Raw genomic sequence first — 13,280 nt, 5'->3', positions numbered from 1 at the left:
TGTGACAGCCCTCAGTTGTCTCTCACCAGAATGAAAGGCCTCCCCCAACCCCCCATAGCCTAGCATATACTGTATGTCCACATCACATTTCATTAATAACGCTCCACACAGCCTGCTCAAGGATCTTTACCATGAGCCACAACCTTCTGGCCTGCAGCCCTGTGTATCAGAATTCCTGCGTTGCCATATAATGCTTACAGTACGAAGTACAGTTTCTAAAACTGCATATTTAAGGCTCTGGTCTGTCCAACAAGTGAGGGTAAACGGTAGACATGTTCTCTGCAATCCCTTTTGTTTTAATTATTATTTTGGGGTATAAAAGGACGGTCACTTGTTTGTTTTTTCAAGCATTCAGAGAGGGTTTAGGTCAAATATATTTTGCTGAAGACATGTCCAACCATTTTCATTTCAGAGGTCCGATTTTGAAATAATGTTCATTCCCTGAAAGGTTATTTGTTTTTAAATGATTTAATCTCTCCTGGTTTCTCAGTGACTAAACCACCCTCAGTCTTGAGATAGTCATAAGTCACTCTTTTGGTAGGCTCTTTTTCTTAACTGTTCCCTCTGTCACTGTCATTCCCTGTGAATAAATTATGTTTCTTTGTCCTTGCAGAGGCCGACATACAGAAGCACAACCTCCAGACAGCACAGAATCTTCTCCAGGAAGATGTGGCGCGTGCTGAGGAACAGTCCGAGGTAAATCCAAAGCCTGAACTCTAATGTTTAGTCTTAGCATAAACCACTGAGTGTGTTCTTTGAATTGTCAGCACTAGTGTAGTATAATTGAAAAGCCTCCATGCAAGTCAACAGCCAGGCCACTTTTGTTCATTCTGCACTCCGGTAAAGACGGACAGATAACTGCTTGTTCTAGGAATAGTCCATGAAACTCATGCACACTTGAGTATTCAAGAATGCAGGAGTTATGATCCACACTGTACTGGTTGCCTTTTTCAAGTGAGAGAAAAAATAAAATAAAGTGTTTTCTGTGCACTATACTACATCTATCTGGTCACGATTTCAATAGAAATGTCTACAGTTTGAAAGAGAGCATTTGCCTAGACCTTTATATTTCAAAAGAACAGGTTCTTTCAAATGTAAATTTGCGCATTAAACACACAATGTTATTGACAACCAGACAGTTAACAGAAATACATACATGGGGATGATCCGCTCCATTTCCAAAAATGTCCACCTAGACTGCGCAATAGTGTAATCACTGTTCAAATCAATCGACAGCCCATGCATCCCAAGAGAAACCGGGTTGCCACAATGGAGCAGGAGTCATGTGACAGCCCTCAGTTGTCTCTCTCCAGAATGAAAGGCCTCCCCCAACCCCCATAGCCTAGCCTATACTGTATGTCCACATCACATTTCATTAATAGCACTCTGTATTCCACACAGCCTGCTCAAGGGTCTTTACCATGAGCCATGGCACAGATCCCCCGCTAACACTTCATCTTAGTATGTGTGATATTCCGCAAATACCTGTGCGTGAATGAAGACAGGGAATATTGATAATGTTTACAATGCTGGGAAATGTAATACTCAAACACTGACATGGTTGAGTGGATTTACATATATAGGCCTACCTTTGATGAATTATAGCATGTGCCTCCATTTACATAGATGTGTATATGTATATTCAGCTACTTTTTAATACGTACTGCAGGTTAACCGTCACGGTTTACTGAAAAATGTAAATACCTCAGTAACCCAAAGCTTCAATTTAATATAACTAGACTTAACAAAGATATAAATGCAATATGTAAAGTGTTGGTCCCATGTTTCACAAGCTAAAATAACAGATCCCAGAAATATTCAGTAAAAGCTTATTTCTCTCAGATTTTGTGCACTGAGTTGTTTACATCCCCGTTACAGCTTTTCTCCTTTGCCAAGATAATCCATTCACTTGACAGGTGTGGCATATCAAGAATCTGATTAAACAGCATGATCATTACATAGATGCACCTTGTGCTGGGGACAATAAAGCACTACTCTAACATGTGTGGTTTTGTCACACAACACAGTGCCACAGATGTCTCAAGTTTTAAGGGAGTGTGCAATTGGCATGCTGACTGCTGGAACATTCACCAGAACTTGCCAGAGAATTGAAGGTTAATTTCTCTACCATAAACCACCTCCAACATCGTTTTAGAGAATTTGGCAGTACGTTTAACCAGCCTCACAACCACAGACCAAGTCCATAAACCGTCTCAGGGAAGCTCATCTGCGTGCTTGTCATCCTCACCAGGGCCTTGAACTGACTGCAGTTCGGTGTCATAACCAACTTCAGTGGGCAAATGCCCACCTTCGATGGCCACTGGCACACTTGAGAAAGGTGCTCTTCCCAGATTAAACCCGGATTCAACTGTACCGGGCAGATGGCAGAGAGCGTAGCGTGTATGGCATCATGTGGGTGAGCGGTTTGCTGATGTCAAGGTTGTGAACAGCATAAGCATAAGCTACGGACAACGAACACAATTTATAGATGGCAATTTGAATGCACAGAGATACCGTGATGAGATCCTGAGGCCCATTGTCATAAAATCAAATCAAATGTATTTGTCACATTGTAACAGTTTTCTTCCGTTGAAGAAGAGGACCAAAGTGCAGCGTGGTTAGTGTTCATCTTATTTAATAATAAATCCAAACTGAACACTTCAATTTACAAAAACAACAAATGTGATAACCGAAAACAGTACCGTGTGGTGTAAAACACAGACACGGAAACAATCACCCACAAAAACCCAGTGAAACCCAGGCTACCTAAGTATGATTCTCAATCAGAGACAACTAAGGACACCTGCCTCTGATTGAGAACCATACTAGGCCGAACACAGAAAAACAACTTAGACACACAAAACATAGAATGCCCACCCAGCTTACGTCCTGACCAACACTAAAACAAGGAAAACACAAAAGAACTATGGTCAGAACGTGACCCACATACACATGGTTAGCAGATGTTAATGTGAGTGTAGCAAAATGCTTGTGCTTCGAGTTAAAGAATTTGTACAAAAAGATATATGAATGAGTGATGGTACAGAACGGCATAGGCAAGATGCAGTAGATGGTATCGAGTACAGTATATACATATATACAGGTATGTAAACAAAGTGGCATAGTTTAAAGTGACTAGTGATACATGTATTACATAAAGATGCAGTACATGAGTACAGTATATACATATACATATGAGATGAGTAATGTAGAGTATGTAAACATGATATTAAGTAGCATTGTTTAAAGTGGCTAGTGATATAATTTTTCCAACAATTTCCATTATTAAAGTGGCTGGAGTTGAGTCAGTGTGTTGGCAGCAGCCACTCAATGTTAAGGGTGGCTGTTTAACAGTCTGATGGCCTTGAGATAGAAGCTGTTTTTCAGTCTCTCGGTCCCTGCTTTGATGCACCTGTACTGACATCGCCTTCTGGATGATAGCGGGGTGAACAGGCAGTGGCTCGGGTGGTTGTTGTCCTTGATGATCTTTATGGCCTTCCTGTGACATCGGGTGGTGTAGGTGTCCTGGAGACCAGGTAGTTTGCCCCCGGTGATGCGTTGTGCAGACCTCACTACCCTCTGGAGAGCCTTACGGTTGTGGGCAGAGCAGTTGCCGTACCAGGCGGTGATACAGCCCGACAGGATGCTCTAGATTGTGCATCTGTAGAAGTTTGTGAGTGCTTTTGGTGACAAGCCAAATTTCTTCAGCCTCCTGAGGTTGAAGAGGCGCTGCGGCGCCTTCTTCACGACACTGTCTGTGTGGGTGGACCAATTCAATTTGTCTGTGATGTGTACGCCGAGGAACTTAAAACTTACTACGCTCTCCACTACTGTCCCGTCGATGTGGATAGGGAGGATGCTCCCTCTGTGGACTTCAGGAAACAGCAATCATCTCCTTTGTTTTCTTGATGTTGAGTGTGAGGTTTTTTTCCTGACACTACACTCAGAGGGCCCTCTCCTCCTCCCTGTAGGCCGTCTCGTCATTGTTGGTAATCAAGCCTACCACTGTAGTGTCGTCCGCAAACTTGATGATTGAGTTGGAGGCGTGCATGACCACGCAGTCGTGGGTGAACAGGGAGTACAGGAGAGGGCTCAGAACGCACCCTTGAGGGGCCCCAGTGTTGAGGATCAGCGGGGTGGAGATGTTGTTACCTACCCTCACCACCTGAGGGCGGCCCGTCAGGAAGTCCAGTACCCAGTTGTACAGGGCGGGGTCGAGACCCAGGGTCTCGAGCTTGGTGACGAGTTTGGAGGGTACTATGGTGTTAAATGCTGAGCTGTAGTCGATGAACAGTATTCTTACATAGGTATTCCTCTTGTCCAGATGGGTTAGGGCAGTGTGCAGTGTGGTTGCGATTGCGTCGTCTGTGGACCTATTTGGGCGGTAAGCAAATTGGAGTGGGTGTCAGGTAGGGTGGAGGTGATATGGTCCTTGACTAGTCTCTCAAAGCACTTCATGATGACGGAAGTGAGTGCTACGGGGCGGTAGTCGTTTATCTCAGTTACCTTAGCTTTCTTGGGAACAGGGACAATGGTGGCCCTCTTGAAGCATGTGGGAACAGCAGACTGGGATAAGGATTGATTGTCCGTAAACACACCAGCTAGCTGGTCTGCGCATGCTCTGAGGACGCGGCTGGGGATGCTGTCTGGGCCTGCAGCCTTGTGAGGGTTAACACGTTTAAATGTTTTACTCACGTCGGCTGCAGTGAAGGAGAGTCCGTAGGTTTTGGTTGCGGGCCGTGTCAGTGGCACTGTATTGTCCTCAAAGCGGGCAAAAAAGTGATTTAGTCTGTCTGGGAGCAAGACATCCTGGTCCCCGACGGGACTGGTTTTCTTTTTGTAATCCGTGATTGACTGTAGACCCTGCCACATACCTCTTGTGTCTGAGCCGTTGAATTGCGACTCTACTTTGTCTCTATACTGACACTTAGCTTGTTTGATTGCCTTGCGGAGGGAATAGCTACACGGTTTGTATTCGGTCATGTTTTCCGTCACCTTGCCCTGGTTAAAAGCAGTGGTTCGCTCTTTCAGTTTCACACGAATGCTGCCATCAATCCACGGTTTCTGGTTTGGGAATGTTTTAATCGTTGCTATGGGTACGACATTGTCAATGCACTTTCTAATGAACTTGCTCACCGAATCAGCGTATTCGTCAATCCACGTGATCGAAGCAGTCTTGAAGCGTGGAATCAGATTGGTCGGACCAGCGTTGAACAGACCTGAGCACGGGAGCTTCTTGTTTTAGTTTCTATCTGTAGGCTGGGAGCAACAAAATGGAGTCGTGGTCAGCTTTTCCGAAAGGAGGGGGGGGAGGGCCTTATCTGCGTCACGGAAGTTAGAATAACAATGATCTAGGGTTTTACCAGCCCTGGTTGCGCAATCGAAATATGCTGATACAATTTAGGGAGTCTTGTTTTCAGATTAGCTTTGTTAAAATCCCCTGCTACAATGAATGCAGCCTCAGGATATGTGGTTTCCAGTTTGCATAGAGTCAAATAAAGTTTGTTCAGGGCCATCGATGTATCTGCTTGGGGGGGAATATATACTGCTGTGATTATAATCGAAGAGAATTCCCTTGGTAGATAATGCGGTCGACATTTGATTGTGAGGAATTCAGGTGAACAGAAGGACTTGAGTTCCTGTATGTTGTTATGATCACACCACGTCTAGTTAATCATAAGGCATAACCCCTGCCCCTTTTCTTACCCCTTCTTTACCCCTCTTCTTACCAGAAAGATGGTTGTTTCTGTTGGCGCGATGCGTGAAGAAACCAGCTGGCTGCACCGACTCCGATAGAGTCTATGCGTATATGGCATCATGTGGGTGAGCGGTTTGCTGATCAAGGTTGTGAATAGAATGCCCCATGGTGGAGGTGGGGTTATGGTATGGGCAGGCATAAGCTACGGACGGACAAGGAACACAATTTATAGATGGCAATTTGAATGCACAGAGATACCGTTATGAGACCCGGAAGCCCATTGTCATACCATTCATCTGCCGCCATCACCTCGTGTTTCAGCATGATAATGCATGGCCCCATGTCGGAATTCCTGGAAGCTGAAAATGTCCCTGTTCTTCCATGGCCTGCATATTCACCAGACATGTCACATGTTTGGGATGCTCTGGATCAACGTGTATGACACCATGTTCCAGTTTCCAACAATATCCAGCAACTTCACACAGCCATTGAAAGAGGAGTCAGACAACATTCCACAGGACACAATCAACAGCCTGATGAAGTCTATGTGAAGGAGATGTGTCACGCTGCATGAGGCAAATGGTGGTCACACCAGATACTAACTGGTTTTCTGATCTACGCCCCAACCTTTAAAAAAAAGAAGGTAGCTGTGACCAATAGATGCATATCTGTATTTCCATTCATGTGAAATCCATAGATTAGGGACTAATGAATGGGTGGATCTGTGTAGGGGCCTATGCCCACCCATGGCTGCGACCCTGCCCAGGCCATAGATGAATGAATTGATTTCAATTGACTGATTTCCTTATGACTGTAACACAGTAAAATCTTTTAAATTGTTGCATGTTGCATTTATATTTTTGTTCAGTGTACTTTCAGCTCGATACTACAACCTATACACTACCCAGCAAACATGCCCACATTGGCACGACATGGGCCCAATGTGGTCTGAAATATATATATAGGCTGGCTACATTTGGCTGAGGCAAATTTGTTTATCGGCTCCACATTGGCTCCAATGTGCGTGCATTGCAATGATGTCCAAGGGGGAAAACGATGGCAATGTCTGAATACCCATATTTGCATCCTAAATAGGAGGCCGTTTGAGTATGTGGGAAAATAAAGTTTAATAGTATGTGACATTTCGAAAATCTAGTATACTTTAAAATGCACGGATGTCATAATACTTTTGGCTTTGACAACAGCTGATCAATTAGATATGGGGATGCGCTACCGAAATGAACGAATAGCAGGAAACAACGTCATCGCGCATGACGTATTTTCAGTATGCGAAAATAAAAATGTTGCATAGTATGTGAATTTTCTAAAAACGAGTATGCTTAAATGCCAGGATGTTATGCTAATTTCGGCTCTTCATCTGGCATATCGGCATTGGAAGAGGTGGGCTGCGAGTAATAGCCAAACAATACAACTGGGCTACTTAAATGGTGCCGAATAGCGATGTTTCTGCGTGGTGTTCAATAGTAGGCCAAGTAGTTTTTGTTCTCCTTCAAATTAACAAGATAATTGCATCGTATGTTTTTTGTTTTCTCATTGAAAAGTGTTTCTTGTTAGCTTGGCCTTTGTCAGAGCTTTAAAACGAAATAATAAACCATCTTTAGATTTCTGAATGTGTCAGCAGCGGGGACTCGGGGTGTGGCTGCATTATTGATGTTAATCAATATAAAAATATAACATACACCATGATTTTAATATTGTTTGTTTTAGTTTTGTAGGCTAGGCTACGTATTTAATTATTTAAGAATGGATCAAGCTTCAGCAGTCAGTCTGATCTCGTTCCCAATTATCAGTGCTTTTCATGCTGACCAGACCGGACACGTCGGGTGTGCAGGCGTCGCAAAATAAATGTAGAAATCCATGTTATTCAATTATTGCACCCACACTGCTTGTGCGCGCCAACGAGCATCTGCGATGCCAAGGGTTAAGATAGAACTCCATTCTATTTCTGATGCAGATCGAGCTGAAAGTCCTGCCTCTCCCATCTCCTCATTGGTTTATTGAAGCAGGTACCCACGTGTCATCTCCTCAATGGTTATAACCACGTGGGTGATTGAAAGACAAACTGTTTTGCCAGTGGTCGTGGTAATACTATGAAAGTTTAGATAAGATCACATATAAGTTCAAAGATGAAAATGCCTGGAAAGAGGAGAGATGACTAGAAACGATTCGGTTGGCCGTTTTATGTGTGGATTAATTGTCAGAGTAGAGGACCTTGTGCATTTCAGGTAAAATAACTCAATGTTTATATCCCAGGACAAATTAGCTAGCAACAGCAAGCTAGTTAAATAGGACAAATTAGCTAGTAAGTGCAAGCTAACTAGCTAAATTGCCATACAATTGCCATACAATGCATTTCGACCTGTCCCCAAATTAATGTAATTGGTTCAGAGTTTGTTTTGATATTTTAACCTGCGTGTCGTGATCACGTTTGGTGTAGGGGGACAAAGCTTTATGTTGCTGTCTGGCGTTTCTGAATTTGCGATGCAGCCGACTGTCTACGTTTTTCTGTGCAATAGCCTTTCGATTTTAACATTAAAATGTTTTATGTGTACTAGGATATTTGATTTAATTTATATATAGTACCAGTCAAAAGTTTGGACACCTACTCATTCCAGGGGTTTTATTTATTTTTTGTACTATTGATATAAAGACAAGAGTGTGCAAAGCTGTCATCAAGACAAAGGATGGCTACTTTGAAGAATCTAAAATCAAAAATATATTTTTATTTAACACTTTTTTTTCATTACATGATTCCATATGTGTTATTTCATAGTTTTGATGTCCACTAGAATATAGTAAAAAATAAAGAAAAATCTTGGACTGAGTTGGTGTCCAAACATTTGACTGGTACTGTATGTTACAGAACTATGGTTTCACTAATAAATATTGAAATTGAACCAAATTCTGTTTCTGTCGTCAGTCCATTTTAAATAGGATAGATGGGCTACGGTTTATGTCGAATGTGATAGTCTGCCTATAACCAGCCTGAGTAGGGCCTATAACTACATTCCTATTCTATTCAGAGTTTAGATAAATTAATTTAATTGAAAATGAGCTATTATCAGGCTGGTTAATGCGATGCACGTCTGGAATTCTGACAAATCCACCCGCACTCCGCACACACCTACTCAGCCAGTCAGGAGACGCTACTGCGTTGGTTGCAGCCGTGGCATACTGCATACTTTTTACTAAATGGTACGTGCTAAATAGTATGCGACAATGAGTACATATTATGCAGTTTAAGTATGTAGTACGCTAGTATGGGTATTCAGATATGGCCAATGTTGTTTTCAGTAACTTATTTGTTCTTGTAATATCGCACAGATGTGGCTAGCCCATCCATTAATGTTTCCAGCTTTAAGGTATTTAGCAAAGACGACCAAGTTGTTGCTTTCATTCATACATTTTATTAGAGAAAATGTTAAGTCTAATATGTCACATGTACTTAAAGCTGGAATCCTTAAATGGTGAAAGTGCCACATCCATTTGCGATATTACAACAACAAAGTTACTGCAAACAACACTTTTTTCCACCTCGGACATCATTGCACGTGTGCTAGAAGAGCACAATATGTACTGTATTTTTTTTACCATGCTGCACGACGCTCCTCAGCTTGACAACAACAAAAAAACAATTACGGAGGTGGGGCGGCCAGTGGCACAATTTCACCCTACTGCGGATTCCATCTTTGTCTTTATAAAGACTTCAATGTTGACAGTGTCCAAGATCAAATCTTTTTGGCGTCACACAACAGAACACTCTCAGTAATGGTTGCACAAAAAGACCTGTGTGCAAACCACACCCCAAAATATTCTAATGAGCCTCTGCCTCTATATTATGAAGTAGCTAGGCTTGGTGTGGGATAGCCCATATTGGGCTTGGTGTGGGCTAGCCTGTGCACACCTTGCCAACTGCACAGGGCCAATGGAAATAGAGTCATGGGGTCAAGTCTGCTGGGCATATATCGGTATGTTTTTACCCTTGTGAGAGAGGTTATTTTTTACCAGACAATTTGTGCGACCTCGACACTGTCCTTGGTGATAAAACATTTTTATTTGGCGAGGAACACATGGCGCAACACATTTATTGAGCATGATCCATTAGCAAGTGGTCCATATAATCCTTCATTTCACAAACCCTTTAAGTAGGTGACCGAATGCATAACTGTGAACAGACTACAGTCCTATACAGCACGTTCCCATCAAGTGAAAGGCTTACTTCCAGAGACTACCCCCCACAGACAATCCTACCTTCAGGTTTTGATTTATCCATGCAAGGCCGTCCAGCACAAAGACTTAAATAAACTGTGCTTCCTCCACCTCACACAACCCCGATTGATGGCTCCATGACTCAAAGTTGTTAGGTCAGCAGTCAGCCTGATTGATTGGGTGACCCTCATCATAATAGGACTGTGTTGAGTGATGGCTCTTAGCCAGCACTGAAAAAACATGGGTCTCTCAAAAATAGACGACCCTCAGGCCATTTGTTTATTAGATGGATTTCACACAATCTATTTCTCTAATGTATGGCAGTAAGGGTGGGTCCTTTTGTGTGTTCCAGCCTTCTAACACCATTTGGTTTTATGTATCGCCACACTATCTTTAGCGGCTCCCTGTTGAAGACGCCAGATTTCAGCCCCAGAGGCTGAAGGTAATATCATAGTGTTGATTATGTCAAGCCCTCTACAGCTGGCAACTGTGAAGAAAGAAACCGTGTCCAGGGCAATTATGGGGGTACTGTGGGGACCATTTGCGCTGCTCCGATATGGAAGAGACACAGTAATGACCCAAGCCTTTTTTGTGTGCGTAGCTAGTAGCCTGTTAATTTAGTAATTTTCATTGGCTGTGCTCAGACAGAGGTTAGAGTGTTTGGGGAGGTGGGCTGTGCAGACTAGACTGTCATGAATTATTCACTCCCCCCATACTGGGCTAGACGGGTCTTCCATCTGCTCCCTATGACTGGGGGCACAGTTGCCGGTCAGACTGATTACAATCATTCTAGGGCTGTGCCAGTGGACGTGTGGTGGACACTGTATTAATGGAAAAACATAAGTTAATGTGAAATCTACTTTTTACATGTGGGGCTGTGTTTGAACTGTTCCCAGGGGTTGGGAATCCTTTTGATTTGAATTCTTGTCTCCTGATACCCATTTATTTGTGGGCCTCTGCTTTGCAGGACCTCCTGGAGAAGTTCATGGAGGGGAACGTGCCCCTGGAGGGGTTTCTGGACTCCTTCCAAAGCTCCAGGAAGAGCTACCACATCCGCCGTGCTCAGGCCGAGAAAATCCAGGAGCTCAACCGAGCCAAACGGAATTCCAGCAAACCCAAAAAGCCAGAGGAGCGAGAGGACAAGATGCGGGATGAGAAGCCGGAACCCCAGCGGACCAACGGCTTCATGGCCCAGGGCCCGCCCCGGGTCTTCCAGCTCCGCTACGGCCTCACCCCCGCCATCCTGCTTCCCCACTTCCCCCTGCCATCCTCCTCCACCACCTCGCCATCTGCCCTGACCCACACCAGTCTACCTCCGCTGGACTCCCAGCCGGGCCAGACCCAAATCCTGAGCCCCAGTGCCCCGCTCTCTGGACATGGGCATCCTGTGAACCTACGGGTCATTGGACAGTTACCCGGAGGCTGGTCAACCAGACCGATGCGGTTACAGCAGCTCTATAGGCCCGCCACTCACCAGCCTGAGCCTCCATACCGATAACTGAGGCATGGGCCCTAGAGGTCTCTAGACATGGAACCAAACAGTGGCTACCAGACTCATGCACGCAAAGATGGCTTTTGAAGCTTTTGTGGAATTGATCTGAAACATATGTTCGCCATCCATGACACAAAACGTAAACATACCTAAAATGGGATATAACCAGAAGCCATAAAGCACGGAATAAGAGTAGTTGAAAGCAAGGGAGTAAATGAAACAGGGCATGGTTTTCATTTTTATTTGAATGTTACACTTCCAGGGCGTCACAGGGTTGTAAAGCACAGCTATGATAAGGAAATGTCACAAATGGACTAGTGTCTCCAGCTTGTCATAAAGGACCCCATTGTCCATCCATCCGACTGAGAATTGCAAGGCTTCTATGAAATGGCCTGGTGTCGTTTTGCTGATGATCAATAAAGTCCAAATCATGGTTTTTATTATTAACCTAAATCCTTGTTGTTACTTGTTTTATAGTGCGATCCAAGCAAAACAGTCATATTTATGCATCTTTGGAACCATTTCCAAGCCATCTTTCTGAAATTGCAACACAAAGATTAACCAAGAACACGATATGTGGCAGTGTTTATGCAGCTTCCCTTTTCAAATGCACATTTAGTGTAGATGGTCTTCAAAAAATGGTGTAGTCACATGGATTTTTTATTATTAATAAGAGTGGAGTGGATATGGGGAAACACAGTCATTGTGATCTTTGGCCCGGCTCCCAAATAGGGCTACATTTTCTAAAAAGTCACCAAGATTCTCAGCCGAAGTTGATTACCGTCACAAATAAACATTGAAGAGCACCAAACTCTGTGTTATTTCACAAACAGTGTTGAAGAATTCACATCGGCAAATGATTTACTATTTGAAATGACCAGCAACAAAGGCTGTTTATTTATTCTGATAAATGAGAAACTACATTTACATTTTAGTAATTTAGCAGATGTTTTTATCCAGTGTGTACAGACATTTTTTTGTACTTTTTCCATGGGAATTGAACCCACAACCCTGGTGTTGTAAGCACCATGCTCTACCAACTGAGCCACACAGGATCTTTCATGATGTTTTTTTCTCCTCCCAACTGAGTAGGAGAGCATGTACATTTTATCTCAGTGAGAAAGCCAATCTTCTGCAGGCTGATCTTAGACAGCACATACTGTTATGATTTAATATGAAACAATTTATTTCCTTACTACCAGTCCAGCATATACTGTATGTGCACTTTGGAGAAAATAGGATAATTAAGCAATAAGGCCAGGTGGGGTGTGGTGTATGGCCAATATACCACACCCCATCGGGCCTTATTGCTTAAGCCTCCAAGGTGAGGGTGAACTTTATAGCTCAGATCTTGTGCCCTCTCATAGGAGAAGCCTGCCAGGGCAAGCCAGAGCGAAACCACCATGGCTTCACTGTGGTCACGAACAAGTCTTCCCCTATGTCCTCAATATGTTATTATGGCAATAAGATTGTACAGAGCTCATAAGTGACTTAAGGGCCTAGAATTAGAGGACTTTATTTAGCCCACATTAATTGTTTACCAGGCCTTTCAGCTCATGTTGGGAGTACTGAAGTTACTCGTGTTTTAACACTTGTGACAGTGTGGATTTGAATTCTAACCCAGATATTAGGCCCAATGATAATAAACAGAAGCTATCACAGAAAGTCTTTGTGAAAGGGAATGGTGTACATATCAATGTGGGGTTTCCATTCTGTTTCAGGATCACAACTAAAGCTTTTAGCATATTGTCCAGTATAGTATCTTTCTCTTCCCTCCAAGGTAACTAAATACTCATGCATCTTTCCTGAAAATGGATGGGAATGTTAATTACAGTACATCAAATTGAATGTGGTGGTTTT

At 43.3% G+C, this 13,280-nt stretch overlaps 1 protein-coding gene across 1 annotated transcript in view; it reads left to right on the top strand.

Annotated features, from left to right (window-relative positions):
- Positions 1-11,867, top strand: part of LOC118390014 (vacuolar protein sorting-associated protein 37D-like) — a 47,752-nt gene extending 35,885 nt beyond the window's left edge. The window contains exons 3-4 of the mRNA XM_035780126.2: positions 614-696; positions 10,896-11,867. Coding sequence (XP_035636019.1) covers positions 614-696; positions 10,896-11,426 — 614 coding nt within the window. The 3' untranslated portion in view covers positions 11,427-11,867. The remainder of the gene's footprint in view (positions 1-613; positions 697-10,895) is intronic.
- Positions 11,868-13,280: the final 1,413 nt, after the last annotated feature.

This window comes from Oncorhynchus keta, chromosome 11 (assembly GCF_023373465.1).
Source record: "Oncorhynchus keta strain PuntledgeMale-10-30-2019 chromosome 11, Oket_V2, whole genome shotgun sequence".
Taxonomy (NCBI): Eukaryota; Metazoa; Chordata; class Actinopteri; order Salmoniformes; family Salmonidae; genus Oncorhynchus; species Oncorhynchus keta.
The sequence above is the reverse complement of the archived record's forward strand: the minus strand, read 5'-3'. Positions and strand labels throughout refer to the sequence as shown.